Source organism: Vanessa cardui, chromosome 29, assembly GCF_905220365.1.
Source record: "Vanessa cardui chromosome 29, ilVanCard2.1, whole genome shotgun sequence".
NCBI classification, from domain to species: Eukaryota; Metazoa; Arthropoda; class Insecta; order Lepidoptera; family Nymphalidae; genus Vanessa; species Vanessa cardui.
Window position 1 is genome coordinate 4,220,222 of NC_061151.1, and position 19,596 is coordinate 4,239,817.

General features: G+C 34.9%; 1 protein-coding gene across 1 annotated transcript in view; it reads right to left on the reverse strand.

Moving 5' to 3' along the window:
- Positions 1 to 19,596, reverse strand: part of LOC124541956 (TBC1 domain family member 4) — a 57,424-nt gene that overhangs the window by 25,230 nt on the left and 12,598 nt on the right. Inside the window, exon 2 of the mRNA XM_047119895.1 lies at positions 7,443 to 7,519. Within this exon, the coding sequence (XP_046975851.1) occupies positions 7,443 to 7,508 (66 nt within the window). The 5' untranslated portion in view covers positions 7,509 to 7,519. The remainder of the gene's footprint in view (positions 1 to 7,442; positions 7,520 to 19,596) is intronic.

The window sequence follows — 19,596 nt, forward strand, 5'->3', positions numbered from 1 at the left end:
GAGTTCAACCAATGAAATCGAACCTCTTTTGTTTTTCCTAAACTTTCCGTTGCCATGGTTACGGCTTCTAGTTGTTATCAGTGATATTGAGTATTTTTTTAATTGATGTTCCTCTTATATATTAATTTGAGCTATTCCACGACAGAATAATGGAATATTAATTTGAATATTATACAATAATATCGGAACAGACATAAGTGAAAATAATTATATAAATTATCAAGTGATCACACGTCGCGATATATCATGTATGTGTATGCGTGACCTCTAACCTGCGAAACTTGAAACAGGTGATACGAAAACATATTCTTCTTTCAACATTCCGTTTTGAATAACAGGCTTCATTAAAAATAATATTAGTTTAAAAGGAGAAAATTTGATATATGTGAAAATAACTTCTACTACTAAGAGAACGCAGCCTTAGATGCGGCCCGTCAATAGTCTTACTTGGCCATATACCTTTACTACATGGACATAGTATACCCACGATTCACAATATTCGTGTATTATATCTAATTACTTTTTTTGTTCCATTTGCTGTCGAAACTCTTGGCCCTTGGAGTAGTGGTGCAAAAAGCTTCATCAAAAGTATAACACCTCGCCTCATTACCTCCACTGGTGACAGGAAGGCTGGTTCGTTTTTTGTCCAAAGGATCGGAATTGCGATTCAACGGGGAAATGCTGCTAGCATTCTTGCCACCATTCCACGCGGTCAAGATTTATATAGTAACTAGTTTTATTTCATATTTTTATATATTTAAGCATTTAATGTTATTAATTCTTTGAATAATTTTTTTTTTTTCTTTAGTACGCCCACGATAGAAAAATTGCGATTTTAATACTTAATTAATACTACTCAAAATATTAAATACATTTTTGGTTACAAATTTATTTTTAATATTTTGTGATTAATTGTGAATCGTAATTACGTTCCAGATGATATAATAACAATAGTAGTGGAAGTCACTTTTTTTAAATAATCTATATTAATGTATGAATAAACTATGTAAGTATGTATTTATATGTGTATATTGTATGCATATTCATATTATAGTTTTTCTTTATTTTTATAATATATTATCATATATTGTCACAGCCCGCCACAACCACACAGGGTACCATTGAAAATCAGCGTTGGGTTCTTGGAACTTTAGGACACGTTATGTATCATTGTGTTGTTTTGTATTGTTGTTGTTGTTGGATAATAAGTTAGTCGTTATAGTTAGTTAGTATGGTTTTTATTTTTGTTGTTTTTCTTCTTTTTGTTTCAATTTTTTTATACTTTTCATTCTTTTATTATGTACCGTGTCCTAATAAACATTTCTTTCTTTCTAATATTATAAATGTAAAAGTAACTCTGTTTCTTTCTGTCTGTCGCTCTATCACGACCAAACTAATGAATCGATTTTGATGAAATTTTGTGTGAAGCAAACTTAATATCCAAGAAAGGACATAGGCTATTTTTTTGCCTAACAAATAATAACCAACCCCTAAAAGGCGAGCGAAGCCGCGGGCGGCAACTAATGCTAAAAATGTTAGTCATCTATAGGTATAAAGGTTATTATTCTTAATGACAACCAATTCAAAGCAAAGCGGCATTAATACATAGAGATTTAAAGTATTCCTGCGTGCATACTTATGAAACGATTGGAAGTTAATTAGGCACATGCTTCATTGGAACCGTTTAAGGTGACATTGTCTTGGTGGTATGGTTAATACATTTACAACCCCATCTGGGTAGGTAGCACCCAATCTTCATATATTCTACCATAAACACATCATACACATTACTCGGAGAGCTGAGATGGCCCAATGGTTAGAACGCGTGCATCTTAACCGATTTGTGTTTATAATTCATCTCGTGCTCAGCGGTGAAGGAAAACGTTAAGAAATGTTAACTATTCCTTACACCGTCAATGTGCCACTAACCATGGGAACTAAGATGTTATGTCCCTTGTGCCTGTAGTTACACTGGCTCACTCACCCTTCAAACCGGAACACAACAATACTGAGTACTGTTATTTGGTTTAATAACTGATGAGTGGGTGGTACCTACCCAGACGGGCTTGCACAAAGCCCTAGCACCAAGTGCACAAAGTTACAATGAGTTGTGATTATAAGGTTATTATTATTGTTAGTGGAGGTGGTATGTTATTAAGGTAACGACGAAAAACTACGAAAATGTACTTTAAATGCCCTTTTGAACTTTCTAAAACATTAAAAGTATTTATCCAAATACGAAATCTACAAGTACGCATCTAAATGCGTTACGTTATCTCTACGTGACCTACCTACCGGTTCTCACTATGGATTTTAACACTTATATACATTTCGAGTAATGTCGATTTCTATCATCAATATAACATACTAACAACGCACCCCGGCTTCACACGGGTGCAATAGGCTATTTGACTGGTTCTTAAAATCCATTTTATATTATTTAGTAGAATTCAAGAAACCCAGTAAAAGTTGTGTTTTTTATTACTAGTACATATTTGCCGAAAAATATCATATTAAAAATTCCATATTTAAATATCGCGCAAAAACGCTACTTGGACAATATGGCGCTGCAATGGGATCGGTGACGTCACTTTCCTGTATTTTAATCTGTGGTACATATAGTAGAAAAGCAAAGTTTACAAGAAAGTGACTTCATCATAAGCCCGGCCAATCAGGAGCGTTTTGTGTCACATGACAAACTTTTGAAAAAATGCGTTTTTATTTACAATAAATTAAGTATTATTTTAAACTTTCTATAGTAAATAACCATTTTTAAACTCATAATACATACTGATTACAATATTTCACAATTTATTTCTCGCATTGTCAAATCGCCTATACTGATACTATATACTACAGAATGTCTTATAGCCTTCACAGCTTTTGTTATTAGACAGATTACAGAATTTGTTTATTTAACACATTAGAAACTTTTAAAATTATCTACATCATCATCAACAGCCTTTTTTCGTCCACTGCTGGACAGAGGCCTCTCCAACAGCACGCCACTGTGATCGATCTTCTGCTACTCTAATCCATCTCTTGCCAGCCGCCTTGCGCAAATCGTCAAAAAGTGTTTCTTTACTGTCCATGTATTATATATAAAAACCCTTCCTCACGAATCACTCTATCTATTAAAAAAACCGCCTCAAAATCCGTTGCGTAATTTAAACATCTAAGCATACATAGGAACAGACAGCGGTAAGCGACTTTGTTTTACACTATGTACGATATTTGGTTACGTAATATGTTAATTTCTTGATTTTATATTGTTTAATAAATACCTGTTAGCAGTAAAGAACTCGAATATTACTCGTAAATTCTTTGCAAGATTTATATTTGGTTAAATCGTATAAATTCGTAATCAGACTCCAAATTCCAATCGATTTACATATCCTATGTGATATATGCCGAGATGGCCCAGTGGTTAGCAAGCTTGCATCTTAACCGATGATTGCGAGTTCAAAATAAGACAAACACCACTTAATTTTCATGTTCTTAATTTGTGTTTATAATTCATCTCGAGACCGGCAGTGAACGAAAACATCGTTAGGAAACCTGCATGTGTCTAATATTAACGACATTCTATATGTGTATCCACCGACCCGCATTGGAGCAGCGTGGTGGAATTTGCTCCAAACCTTCTCCTCAAAGAAGAGGCCTTAGCCCAGCACTTGGAAATTGACATGCTGTTACTGTACTGTACTGTACTGTAAGAGATTTTACTAAGAAACTAGTTGTGCCAGCGACTTCAGGCGTGTTTAAATTGAAACAAAAACAAAACATTTAAAAAACCTCAAATGACTCAAAATTATATACTTCATTCACTCACGACGCAGTTATAGTCTAGTAATGTTTTCCTTGTGCAATAAAAACTATATTAAATAACTAATTACAAATGAACATAATATATAATAGTAAAACTATAAAATATGCTAATATAAAACTTGTTTTTTTGGACAGCATTTTTTTTTTAAATCTAATGAAGGCATGCGCACTGGCAATTACGATTTACGATACGAAGAACATGATATTAAATACCAAAAATATCAATAGCGAATTTGTCCACGGATCTAGCGATGTAAAGAATCACGGGTTCGATTCTGTCCACTTAGAATATTGCCATCCCAACTATATACTACCTTAATTGGAGGGTTAAAAGTGAATATTAGTAATTACCTACAAAGCTTTACTATTTTTTACGAGAGCAAGGGTTACTACACTTTATATAATACAGTTCATTTCATATTGATAACAGTACCCTCGGGAATTAGTAAGATAGGACCCTTGTGCCTGTAGTAACTAGCTCACTCACCCTTCAAACTGGAGCAGAACATTATTTTTTCTGGAATAGTTTGGCGGACGAGCATATGTGCCACCTGATGGTAAGTGGTCACCATCACCCATAGACAATGACGCTGTAAGAAATATTGACTATTTCTTACATCCCTTATATGTCCCTTGTGCCTGTAGTTACACTGGCTCACTCACCCTTCAAACCGGAACACAACAATACTGCGTACTATTGTTTAGCGGTAGAATATCTGATGAGTGGGTGATAGGTAGGTAGTAAAACCCTACCACCAAGAAAATTACATTACTAATTGTGTCACAGTTAGTAAGTAGAATATGTGGTGAGTGGTTCGTTTAATGAGTGATTTGTGCCCAGTGCTTGAAGAGAAGACAAGAAGAAGTAAGAACCCATAGATATTGTTTGTCTAGTAAACATAGGCAACAGGCACCGACAGTCTGGGTTACAGCCCCAAATCGGACCAATATAGTTATTGGTTTTACTATCAGCAACAGCCTGGAAAAGTCTGGAATATAGATATGGCTAATAACAGCAAGATAAGAGACAACTGGAAAACCTTGGAGGAGGCTGTTACCTGAGAGGGGTCAATGTTACCAAGAAATCCAAAAAAACTTTAGTTACCAATGAAACTTTCTATTTGATATCATTTATTTTTATATAATTTGAAAAAAAAAATACAAAAATGTGTAACTATAGATTTATGCATGGAATAAAAAGGATTTTTATTCTATTTGTTTATTTTATATCAAGCTGTTGATATAAACAATGTCATCAAGGTCGTCATAAAGTGGCGGTATTATTCGAACTAATTGAAAAGTCAAGCTCCAAGGATGGCGAGCTTGTCGAATGTATTTGAATAATCACTATTAAGGTTACATTGTTATCTATACTGGTTATAAAAAGGTAATATTTTTTATATGTAGTAATCTCAGGAAGTGCTGATTTAATTCTAAAAAAAATACCATTCAAATCAATCAAAATCAAAATAAACTTTATTCAAGTAGGCCTTTACAAGCACTTTTGAATCGTCATTTTACAATTAAGTGAAGCTACCACCGGTTCGGAAAGTAGATTCTACCGAGAAGAACCGGCAAGAAACTCAATAGGTACTCTTTTTCAACATTTAAAAAATACAAAGTTTTGTTAGTTAATACAATTATTTAAATTAATACATCCTACTTGGAAGTCAACGGGTATTAACTCCACGCTTTTTTATCGATTGAATTTACGAAACGGCAAAGTTAAAAATGTCTGCGGAATTTTATTATAGAAACGGATACCTCGCCCCAAGAAGGATTTATTGACTTTGCGGAGTCGGGTTAGAAAGGTACATTATGCTTGAGTGTTTGGATATAAAAGACATATAATAATATGATCATTTTCTTTTAATTGCACCCGTGCGAAGCCGGGGCGACTCACTAGTTGTGTTATATAATAATCGTTGTCATTGTAGCTGATTATACTAATTTAAGAAGGATGTAATTAAAGGATGTAAATCGCGTAATTCTGTAGTGTTGTACAAAGCTGAACCTTTTTTTAATTGAACACACAAACCAATTAATGAGGCTTTGTGCAATATCTGCGCAAAGAAGTACTCTATGAGGAACCTTCGTTCTCGGTGGTAGGGCTTTGTGCAAGCCCGCCTGGGTAGGTACCATCCACTCATCAGATATTCTACCGCTAAACAACAGTACGCAGTATTGTTGTTTTCTGGTTTGAAGGGTGAGTGAGACAGTGTAACTACAGGGACATAACATCTTAGTTCCCAAGGTTGGTGGCACATTGATGATGTAAGGAATAGTTAATATTTCTTACAGCGTCATTGTCTATGGGTGATGGTGACCACTTACCGGTGACCTGCAACCTATTCCATAAAAAAAAAACCTGATAAATTTTAAGGCTGTACGTGTTATAGTTTCTGAGTTTCCGTTATTAATCAGTAAGTGGTAATACATTTATACTATATAGAGTTATTTTTTTAGTATTATATGAACTTTATTGTATATACATAGCTGTTACTTCACTAACCCTTTGAGGAGAAGGTTTTGGAACTTATTCCACCACGCTGTTCCAATACACATGTGGCAGAATTTCTATGAAATTTGTCACATGCAGGTTTCCTCACGATGTTTTCCTTCACCGCTGAGCACGAGATGAATTATAAAGACAAATTAAGCACATGAATCAGCGGTACTTGTCTGGGTTTGAACCCGCAATCATCGGTTAAGATGCGCGCGTTCTTACCACTGGGTCATCTCGACTCACATCTTATACTACGGCAGTATATTTTTATTAGTAATTATTAGGTAACGTTAGTAAGTGCTGTTTACAAAAGACGAATTTCACGCACACGTGGTTCTAGATAAAACTAGAATAACACTCTGAGGCCCTAATCGATGAACAAGCCACAACAAGAATAACGGCTTCATTGAACATTTTCTACTGTTAGTACAATCCAATGACAGAAGAAGTAAAAATACACAAACCTTAAATATTTAATTTATTATTCACTACAAAGAGTTCTTGCTTAATCTTTTTTTTATAATGCAACACTATTACACCTAAATACTTATGTTCAGTTTAATTTTGATTTCAAAGTAATCTGTATAATATAAATTATGTAATAAACCCGTCATCTAAAATCTGTGGCATTATACAGACAGATACTTTTATTTCTCTGAATCGCATATAAACAAAAATGTCGCAAAAAATGTTCCAAATTTTTTATCTTTATTTTCACGGATACCATAGATTATTTAGATCTCGATGTTAATTGGAGGAGCTTGATGCGAGTAGCCGTAGAAAGACCACAGTGGCGTGCACTTGGAGAGGCCTATGTCCACCAGTGGACAAAAAGGGGCTGATGATGATGTTAGTTCAAGGTCAAATTGTTTACTTATTATACTCCTCCTGTCATTAAAATTGACTTTTTTAGATGACTTTGTTTCATTGCGAAACTTTACTACTAAATCTATGTATAAACGATCATCGATCAGGGCCTTTGAAATGTATTATTTATTTCTATACCTGATCACACTGGGATAAGGTTCTATTTTCACGCTACTTGTTATGAGAAAGCTTCACACTTTAGTTAGGGTTAATTCGTTCCGTACATATGACCATGTCTTACCAAGTTTTTCATATTTATAGCCGATGTATCGGAGTGCGATCCGAAAAATGGCCTCTGAGGATGCATCTTTCTGCTTTCTGTAAAATTTGTATAAAATACATTTCTTATCCCTTTTTCTTCGGATGATGAGGATAATATATGGAGTGTATCCCACCACGATGTTCCAATGTGTCTTGGTGGATACGTAAGGTCACGAGGTTTCCTTCACCACTGAGCACGTGAAAAATTATTAACACGAATTAATCAAATCTTTTTTTAGTAATGCTTCTCCGATGAAAATATTCATGTCAATATTGTTTTTGATTTTAGATTTTAAAAATCAATTTACTTGAGGCAAGTAAAATGTTCCACTTTAAAAAAAACAAGCTACACAATCGGCTTCTCATGGGTAAAATATGTTAATAAACATATAACGTCCATATCAAAATATATATAATTTTAGATATATGCGACGTAAAGCCAGACGAAATTTAATTTTCGACCATTTTTATGTTTTGATATAAGATTAGCAAACGATCTTAATTAATGATAAATGTTCACTACTGACCATAGATATTGGCGGTGTTATAAATAATAACAGTTTCATACATCGCCCTGAGATGGCTCATTGGTTAGAACGCGTGCATCTTAACCGATGATTGCGGGTTCAAACCCAGGCGAGCACCACTATATATATGTGCTTAATTTGTGTTTATAATTCATCTCGAGCTCGGCGGTGAAGGAAATCATCGTGAGGAAACCTGCATGTGTCTAATTTAATCGGAATTCTGCCACATGTGCATTCCACCAACCCGCATTGGAACAGCCTGGTGGAATATGTTCCAAACCCTCTCCGTAATGGAAGAGGAGACCTTATCCCAGCAGTGGGAAATTTACAGGCTGTTACTTTACTTTTTACTTTACCATACATCGCCAATACACTACCAACCTTGGTAGGGTATCAGAGCACACGAACGTTGAAATGATTCTGTATATTTAATAACGAGGCAAATTTTATGGTCTAACCTATATCAATACTAATATTATAAATGTGAAAGTAACTCTATCTGTCTTTCTGTCTTTCACGACCAAACCGCTAAACCGAATATGATGAAATTTCGTGTGAAGCAAACTTGAAATCTAAGAAAGGACATAGGGTACCTTTTTGCCTGACACACAAACAATCAACCTTCTTAAACGTGAGGGAAGCTGCGGGTGACCACTAAGAGGATATTTATACTAAGTTACACATGGGTGTTTGTGGTACCTTCGTTACTTCTGATTTCCATAACACAAGTGCTTCAGCTACTTACATCGGGATCAGAGTAATGTATGTGATGTTGTCTCATATTTATTACTTATTTATAATATCGGTTATATTTGTGTCCACGTGTCTGAGCCGTGATCAGCTCACGTCAGGGGCAAGGACAGATCTCTGGCAAATTGCCTGGACTATCATGAAGATCGCTGATGCTTGGAAATTCTGGCATTGTCATTTAGTATAGCGCATGCACGCGGTTTTGTTACTTATAACAATTTTAAAACAAAGAATAATGTACTTTATATTAATAATGTAAGGTCCTTTTTGTCCCAGTGATTATGGGACGATAGCTGCACTGAGAAGATTGGTTATGGTCTCATTTTGAAGAGCTGTAGCCGTAGTTGGGCAGAAAAATAAAGAAGATTCTTTATTGTTATATACTAAATTAGTGCGATTTAACAAAGACTTTATAATAGAGAGTGGAAAGAAGTTACTGGTCGGTCTGAGAACGGTATTACGGTTGTATAAGGAAAAGATAGCAAAACATAAGCAGGGGACCCCCTAATCGTTATAAAAATAGATTTTGTTTTATTTGGAAATACTATTATTGATATTGGCAATGCACTACAACAACAACAACAGCCTATAAATTCCCACTGCTGGGCTAAAGGCCTCCTCTCCCTTAGAGAAGAAGGTTTGGAACATATTCCACCACGCTGTTCCAATGCGGGTTGGTTGAATACACATGCAGAATTTCTATGAAATTTGTCACATACAGGTTTCCTCACGATGTTTTCCTTTACCGCCGAGTACGAGATGAATTATAAAGACAAATTAAGCACATGAATCAGCGGTTCTTGCCTGGGTTTGAACCCGCGATCATCGGTTAAGATGCACGCGTTCTAACCACTGGGCCATCTCGACTCAATGCACTATTACTAGTAATTCTAAATGCGAAGATGCACGGAACACTCAAATTTTAGGTGTTCACCACTGCCCCTAGACGCTGGTACTGTAAGACATTAATCGTTCCTCATATCGCCAATAACCACCAACCTTGGGGACTAAGTTTAGACCACAAGGTTGGTCATATCCCTTTTGCCTGTAGTTAAGTACACTAGCCTACCCTTCAAACCTGAACGCAACACCAAGTATTGCTTTAGCGGTAGAATTTCTATCGAGTTGTCGTAAACTGCGTCTTATTATACAACATTAATTGATAATTAATTGGAAGGAGACTAAATTCTTCCTTAGTGCAATCGACTATGAAATACTGAGTTTATTGCCGATTCTTCTTGCTAGAATCTACATTCCAAGGTAGCCATTCTCAAGAGACGCGGGACATATTTTAGTGCTAAATTGTTACCACAAACATAATCCTATGGGACAGCAAATCCAACTCAAATGGAAGGTTGTGGTACCGTTGTTACTTCTAATTTTCCATAACACAAATGCTTTAGCTAGTAACATTGGGATTAGAGTAATGTATGTGTATTTATTTAATAGTAAGCTTTGAACTCTACCATTTTGTCCGAGTAATTTTTCTCCTTAACTCATGTTCTATGCGAATTTATTTGTGAATAGTTTTGAAATCCACAAACCTTCAATACAAAGTGCTCTTGTAGCTTTGCCAACGTTTCACATAAAACCATCTGCATTATTACTAATATACATCTCTTATATTATATCTCGCCCGCATACTCATACACAATTATTTAGCAGAAAAATACAACAAAATAACTAAGATATATAGACAAAAATATATTTATAAAGGGCTTTACAGTCTAAAGCGACCGGGGTGAGGGTGATAGGCTGAGAAAACCGCAGATTGTTCCATAAGGATCTAGCATTATTGCTTTATACGTCATGACTATGAGCGCATTTACTATTATGATTATTATTATTTATTGAAGATCATATGAAGAAAACATCACATTAAAGTAATTCGTAATATAAAACATATAAAACAGTGCATTAAAACTTTATATTGTCTGTAAGATTTTTCTAAATGCATATAAAATCTCTATTCACACCTACAATGACTACCATCTTCCAATAATCACTGTCAAATATTCCTTCCAAATTCAAATAAACCTTTTTAACAAAACATCAATTAAATTCATCAATCAAATAACAATTATAGGGAGCTATTTCTATTGGGTTGCATAAATCGGCAGTAATCGGTTTTATTGAATTTGCCGATGCTACATCTAAATTGCGTCGTACTATACCTTTATAATTTTCAAAGTAACACACTACCACAAATTTAATTTGTGATTTCTGAATCGCGCTAGCGTTTGGTTCGACCAAATATATATAGGGTCTCGACAGTTGTAATATGTGACTCCCTTTGAGGACGTCGTCCTAAGCCGAAGTCCGGCCTCAGAGGACACTCTTTGGATGCGCGTATTTTGAGCCCATAAGTTCCCAACATCTTATGAGTATTATAATTCGCCTCCCCGCCCTTGACGTTATAGAGGTCATTATGGCCAACAACACCATGTCCCATTATTTTAGAAACTAATAATGGATTGCTTTATAAGTATGATGAAAAGAACTAAAGTCTATTCTTATAGGGTAGAATACTTTGCCCCAGAAAGTCAAGAAATGGAAATCCAAGCAATTCAGAAATGTTATAATTTTTCCATTATTCCAGTACTAGCACCATACGTTTATTTTAGGCATTATATTTAATTTTTTAAAATAAAATGTACTTTATCCAAGTACAGTTTTACAAGCACTTTTGAATATTCAATTAACAAGATTATATTAGATGCTATCTGTTCATGTAGATTCTACCTAGAAGAACCGGTACGAACCTCAGTAGTTTCTGCAACATTTAAAATACAAAGTTATGTTATTCAAATACAATTATGTATGTATATAATATACCCTACCCGGAACTACAAGTATTAGATCCACGGTTTTTTTTAACGTATATAATCTTGTTTTTAATTATATACCTACTTCTTTTATTAATGTACATATTTATTACTAAAAAAGTATTACATTAAATTAGTATTTGGTTTTATCGAACGCCCAAATAGCTAACGTTACTAAACTACATATGTATATTGATGAAAAATTATTTTCATTGTACGCAATATTAACTACCATGCTACGTATATACCCATCTCTTTCTAGCACAGTACAAAAACAACAACAAAAGGGAACGCGCCCTAAAAGTGGGGAATTTCCATTAGTCATGTTAATTAGAATTAATTCGGGGTAAAAGTGGAGCGCAGACCAAGAAATATAAAAACAAAGTACAGTCAGACTCAGAAAATGCTTAGATTGATATTTGATACCAATTTTTTATATCTAAAAATATAAAAATGTGAAAGTTACTCTGCCTATCTGTTTGTCTGTCTGTCGCTCTTTCACTGCCAAACCACTAAACCGAATTTGATGAAATTTGGTATGAAGCTAAGTTAAAGTCCAAGAAAGGACACAGACACACCTTGGTGGTAGGGCTTTGTGCAAGCCCGTCTGGGTAGGTACCACCCACTTATCAGTTATTCTACCGCCAAATAACGGTACTCAGTGTGTTCCGGTTTGAAGGGTGAGTGAGCCAGTGTAACTACAGGCACAAGGGACATAGCATCTTAGTTCCCAAGGTTGGTGGCACATTGACGATATAAGGAATAGTTAATATTTGTTACAGCTTCATTGTCTATGGGTGATGGTGACCACTTACCATCAGGTGGCCCATATAAAAACCAATCCCTAAAACGGGATCGAAGCCGCGGGCAATAACTAGTTGCAGCTTCGGTCTCTTCGCTTTTATTATAACTGGCCTTTAGACATTAGGACATTTTTTTAAATATTCCTTATATGGTCAATGGGTTAGCCCACGAAACTAAGATGATAAAATTTCCCTTTTGTATTACGTCACCAGTCAAGCTCTGTAACTAACACCCCTCCCCATCTAACTAACTAACTAACTATATCGATAAAGATTTAACTGTAATCGTCTTATAAGAACTGTAATAAGAACTGTTTTTTTATGTATTAACTTAAAGATATTAATGATAATAAAGCGTCTCTGTATCGGTAAATTTTAAACACAAACTATCATTTCGGAATACAGCCTCCAATGAGAAGAAACGATTAGAAACTCGCATAGTTTTTTTACAACAAATAAATAACCCGGGACCTCAGAGTGGCGTATCCATGAAAACCGGTGTACACACCACTCGACCATAGAGGTCGACAATGTGCTTAATTTGTGTTTATAATTCATCTCGTGCTCGGCGGTGAAGGAAAACATCGTGTGAAAACCTGCATATACTACCATATAATTTTCATCGAAATTCTGCTACATGTGCATTCCACCAACCCGCATTGGAACAGCGTGGTGGAATATGTTCCAAGCCCTCTCCTTAATGGAAGTGGAGGTCTTATCCCAGCAGTGGGAAATTTACAGGCTGTTACTTTACTTTACTAGTAAGATGATCATAACTCTTAATTAAAAGTAAACAAAGTATTTCACACGATATCACTAATTTAATTAAAGACATTTATATATAAACAAATATATCTTTTTTATCTTTTATGTATGTAAATATGTTTACTTAACCTCGCCGATGACTAATATCAACCTTTAAACTTCAAAGGTTTCGCGGAAGTGCTAAAGGGCTTTCGATATTTAAATGATTAATGATAAGGTTGTTAAAAAGTACGGCTAAGTGCGAGTGGGTGTAGTGCGGATAAAGGGTTCCGTACCTATAAAAAAGATAAATAATTCATGTCTGGTATGGGAGAGCGCTTCATTTGTTTTTCTTTTTTAGTATTTATTGTTATAGCGGCAACAGCAATACATCGTCTGTGCACTGCTTAACTATTACGGTTCATGATATACAGCCTGTAACGGACTGAGGACCTTAGCAATAAGGTCAATTTTACTTTTGGATACGGAACCCTAAATGTGAACTTAATCAACATTTCTTAAAGATATTCTCAATTCTTCCGTACATTTGTTTAAGTATAGCTTTTTTTAACCGCTTATATTCAGTAAAGTTATCTCAAATCCCGTCATGATTATTTTATACTATAAGAAAACCTGGTTTCGCTCGGGTGAAATAAATTAAAGTAAACAAATACGTTTACTTATAACTCCCATTGTACTAAACGAACTTGATCTGTTTTTTTTTTTTAATATGAGACTACATCTCATACATCACTCTGATCCCAATGTAAGTAGCTAAAGCACTTGTGTTATGAAAAATCAGAAGAAACGAAGGTACCACAAACACCCAGACCCAAGACAACATAGAAAATTATCACGGCCGGAATTCGAACCCGGGACCTCGGAGTGGCGAACCCATGAAAACCACACACACACACCCCTCGACTACAGAGGTCATCATATTATTATTGGTATTATTATATATTGTTTAAAAATAAAATTACTAAAATTAACTTACAAATTCAATTAAAATCTTATTTTCTCAATCCTGTAAGTGTACGGACCGAGACGGTCTGTGTATTAACCACATTTGCATGAGCTAATATAGTTTGAGTTCGCTTTATATAATATGTTTTTTTTTTTATGGTATAGGTTGGCGGACGAGCATATGGGCCACCTGATGGTAAATGGTCACCATCGCCCATAGACAATGACGCTGTAAGAAATATTAACTATTCCTTACACCGTTAATGTGCCACCAACCTTGGGAACTAAGATGTTATGTTCCTTGTGCCTGTAGTTACACTGGCTCACTCACCCTTCAGACCGGAAGACAACAAAACTGAGTACTGTTATTTGGCGGTAGAATAACTGGTGAGTGAGTGGTACCTACCTAGACGGGCTTGCACAAAGCCCTACCACCAAGTAAACCGGTTTTTCTATTTATTGAACTATCCACTATATTTTTAATTATTGAAGTCGATTGATTGTTAATACTTTGTATTTACTTGATTTTGTACTAGAACTGTATTCTCACCTAACACTCCGGACAAATCCCGGTGATTTATGGAGTGTATTATTGTTTGTAAACTTATGTAAAATGGTTTAAATAAATTAAAAAAAAAAAAACTTTTTTACAGACATTGATCTATAATTTACTGTGGATTCGTTTTCATCGTGCCTAGCGTAATACTAGATATAATAATTTGGTACACAGTTAAACCATTTATTTTGCTACACACATACATTACATAGATTATACAGAAGAAAATAATTAAATTTAAAGAATACAGTGTAGGTAGCAAGGGGTTCTCAGTATAAGCTAATGCACAGCACTGATTTTCAGATGGCCCCTGACTCTTGGGTAAACATAAACACACGAAAATAAATAAATGAAATTATAAGGACAAAAAACTAAAACTAAAAAACCCTTATCCTTGAGAAAAAAAAACATTACCCAAAAAGAAAAACATCACTAGGAACTTAGACGTAAGAAGACAGACAGACAGACAGACTTCGACATAAGACATTAAAAATTAATATGATAAGTACTAAGTCTATGAGTTAGTATGACTGAAACTATATTTGGAGGTTGTTACTCTGACTATTGTTTATTTAAAAATCATCAACAACATCAACATCAACAGCCTGTAAATTCCCACTGCTGGGCTAAAGGCCTCCTCTCCCTATGAGGAGAAGGTTTTTGGAACATATTCCACCACGCTGTTCCAATGCGGGTTAGTGGAATCCACATGTGGCAGAATTTTGCTATGAAATTTGTCACATGCAGGTTTCCTCACGATGTTTTCCTTCACCGCTGAGCACGAGATGAATTATAAAGACAAATTAAGCACATGAATCAGCGGTGCTTGCCTGGATTTGAACCCGCAATCATCGGTTAAGACGCACGCGTTCTAACCACTGGGCCATCTCGACTCTATTTAAAAATAATACCGTCAAATGTTTTTTCCAAGTCACTTAGTTACTGAACGCACCCGTAAACGAACATGGCCGCCCGTTGAAATGTCATGCCATTGAATTTCAAGAATTTAATATAGAAATATCTCGATTTAACGAATTTTGCAGATATCTCTTGTATAGCTTTCGATTGGGTCTAATGTAGACCTGTATGAAATTATAACAACAACAACAATGAAATACACATGTAGCAGAATTTCTATGAAATTAGACACATGCAGGTTTCCTCGCGATGTTTTCCTTCACCGCCGAGCAGGAGATGAATTATGAACACAAATTAAGCACACTAATATTCAGTAGCACAACTGAATATTCATGTGCTTCATTCATGCCTGGGTTTGAATCAGCAATCATCGGTTAAGATGCACGCGTTCTAACCACTGGGCCAGCTCGCTTCTTAGGAAATCATTAATAAATATAATAAATATGAGACAACATCACATACATTACTTTGATCCCAATGTAAGTAGCTGACGCACTTGTGTTATGGAAATCAGAAGTAACGACGGTACCACAAACACCCAGACCCAAGACAACATAGAAAACTAATGGTAATCTACATCGACTCGGCCGGGAATCGAACCCGGGACCTCAGAGTGGCGTACCCATGAAAATCGGTGTACATACCACTCGACCATGGAGGTCTAACCTAATACTAAATGTCAATAGAGTTTTATTGTATGTATTAAAGCCGGTAAATTTTTGGGGAGACCACACGACGACACACTATAGCCTGAGACCGAATTGTTACACAACGACCCAAAACAGTAATGACTTAAGCAATTAATTGATAAATCTCTTACGTCACGTATATGAAAGAAATACGTCAACACAAATCAATCTTGTCTAAAAGGAGGTCCATTCTACTAACAAATTGCTACTTTATCGAAAGCGTATCGAAACCTGTTCGGTAAAAGTTGGATCGATGTATAATTCGTATCGTAACACTGTATCCTACAATCGCATAGGATGGGGAGGTTGAGGTGGACCTATCAGAGTAACCAATACCGTAACATTTTCCTAAAAGATTGAATGGGTACCACTGGTTTTTAATGATTTCAGTGCCCGTTGTCCCCGAAACGAACCCCCCCCCCCATGCCTTGTGAGAGAAAAACGTAAAGGTTTGCCAGCAACAAAAAAATTTTAGTAGAATTATGTAACATCAGCTTAGCTTAGCTTAGCTTAGCTTAGCTTAGCTTAGAAAGAAAAAGTCATAAGTCATACGTATTCTTTAGTAACTTTTAGTATGTTAGTATGGTTACTTTTAGTAAGATTGCCGTATACATAGTGAGGTAATGTGGTTTGCCAAGACAGTGACTAGAATCGAAGGTTGTGGCGCTTAATTTAATGGTAATTCGTGTTGGGATCCATATATTTAACTACAAAAACGCAAATACCTACCTAAAAATTGCTACACCTATATAGGTAAAACTTAGACAAGAGGCTGTAGCGTTTTGGAAGAGGTTCTTAAATAATATTACTGTCCTAGTAACCTGACTTCACACGGTCTGAATTTATTGATCAAAAATATTGTGGAATGTGCTTAGCAATTAAATTATAAGTAGATATTAGAAATAAATAATATAAATAAATTATTCGACCTATAAGGTGGTACATTATTCTTCAAATTTATATGAGACCATTCGGTAACTACTGAGTTTCTTGCCGGTTCTTCTCGGTAGAATCTACTTTTCGAACCGGTAGCCGGAGCCTACTTTTTATTTTTTACATATGATTCACATTTATTTTGTAGCAGCAGGTCCTGATAGTGGTAGCTTAACTTAATTGTTAAATGACGATTCAAAAGTGCTTGCAAAGCCCACTTGAATAATTTTTATTTCGATTTGATTTGATTTGATTCGGGAAACATACCCAATATATATACCAAACCAAATTGGAAGTTTCCAAATTGGTTCATAAATAATGGAGTACTGTATTAAACAATATTACAAGTACAAAGAAAAAAATATCTTACTTCTTCTTCTTAAATCTTTTTTTCAACCGACCTCAAAATTTAGGTCGGTTAAAAATCGGACAAATGCAACAAAAAATAATTTAATAGCTATATTCTACTTTCAAATTTGTTTTGATTAATTACCATTTTGAAAAACGATTGACAGCAAACATTTGAACAGTTAAATAGATTATTTTCAAAGGTTATGCCTAGTTCACTGCATTGCACCAAATGCTATAATTAGGTAAACTCGAAATACCTATCGGGCGCCAACAATGGCCTTGATATATCATTATCCAAGTTATAAGAACAGTCCATCACAATAGGCTATTTGACTAGTTTTTAAAATCCAGTTTATATTATTTAGTAGAGGTTAAGGAACCCAGTAAAAGTTGATTTTTTTATTTCTAGTACATATTTGCCTAAAAATATCACATTAAAAATTCCATATTTAAATAACGCGCGAAGACGCTACTTGGAGAATATGGCGCTGCAAAGGGGTCGATGACGTCACTCTGCTGTATTTTAATCTGTGGTACATATAGTAGAAAAGCAAGGTTTACAAGAAAGTTACTTAATCATAAGCCCGACCAATCAGGAGCGTTTTGTGTCACGTTACAAACGTTTGAAAAAATGCATTTTTATTTATTGATTTTTGAATAAATTAAGCATTGTTTTCAAGTTTCGTTAGTAAATAACCATTTTTAAAGTCATAATATACAGTGATTACAATAATCCACAATTTATTTTTGTCAAATAGCCTATTGAAACTTTTACTGTGTATATTCACCAATGGATAGTTATTTGTGATTCTTCCTCATTAAGGGTGACATTAAGTAACATTTTGATGACGATTACGTATTACATACAAATGACTTAACCTGGGAACTGGATGAAATTTAACATAAGCGTTTCTCATAGTTTAGATACACCCTGTATTTAAATTCATCACCTAAGGTTTAATAAGGGATGTTGATTTCTACGAAAATTTATCATATTTGATAAATCACGGTTATTCGATATATAACTGCTTCTGATAACCAGTTTTTATAATACATCACCAATAGGAACAAAGTTAGAATATAAGTTTATTTCAATGTTCATTTTTTGAATTTCCAAGTATGGAATTTGTGTTATAGGCAACGAAGCCAAAAATAATTCACTTGATGGCAGGGCTTTGCGCAAGCCTGTCTGGGTACCACCCACTCATCAGCAATACTTAGTATTTTGTTCTGGTTTGAAGGGTGAGTGAGCCAGTAACTAAGAGCGCAAGGGACATAACATCTTAGCTGCAAAGTTCTTATATTATTGATGTAAGGAATGGTAATATGATTTACAGCGTTTTAATTTCATGATTGGTAGGCAATAATTAAAAATTTGTTATACAAGACTTTTCGATATAAGATGATATTAACAGCAGTGCACAAGGAAAAACTTATATTTCATTTTTAGTATCACTTGTACATGTTACTTTATAGTCGTAAACGAATTATTAATAGCAAAAAGTATATAATGTATACTAAATTCATATAGTACTAACTTTCGCCCGTGGTTTTATCCGCGTCTTATGGAAGGGCCTTAAGTGTCGTAGGTTTTAGGAAAAACCCCTTTATTCTCCTATGGGTTAAAGTTAAAGTTTTTGGATACCAAATTTCATCAAATTCGGTGTAGCCGTGACAAATAAGTAAGAAAGGGTTTTGCGATATTTTTGGGGGAGTCCTGCTATTGTTTTCACCTAATAATCGTGAAAATCTAATTCTTTATCGCACCAAATTTTAAGAATGGGTGAACTTGGTTTGGATTTTTCGCAAATATCGAAAAGGGACAAAAAAAATATAGATCCTCTCCACTTAGGTGGTACCACTCATCACATATTCAACCACCGAAATATATTTGCGTAAAGCAATGCATGAGGCAGGAAAGGAAAATAATACACGTCTATTAACAAATGCGTTCCTACCCAAACATACTCGGTTTGTTTTGTTAAATATTCCAATCAACGCCGATCGTATTTATAGCGCACGTGTTACACTTATGACGTCATAAGTGCTAACAAATTGCCCACAAAACAACC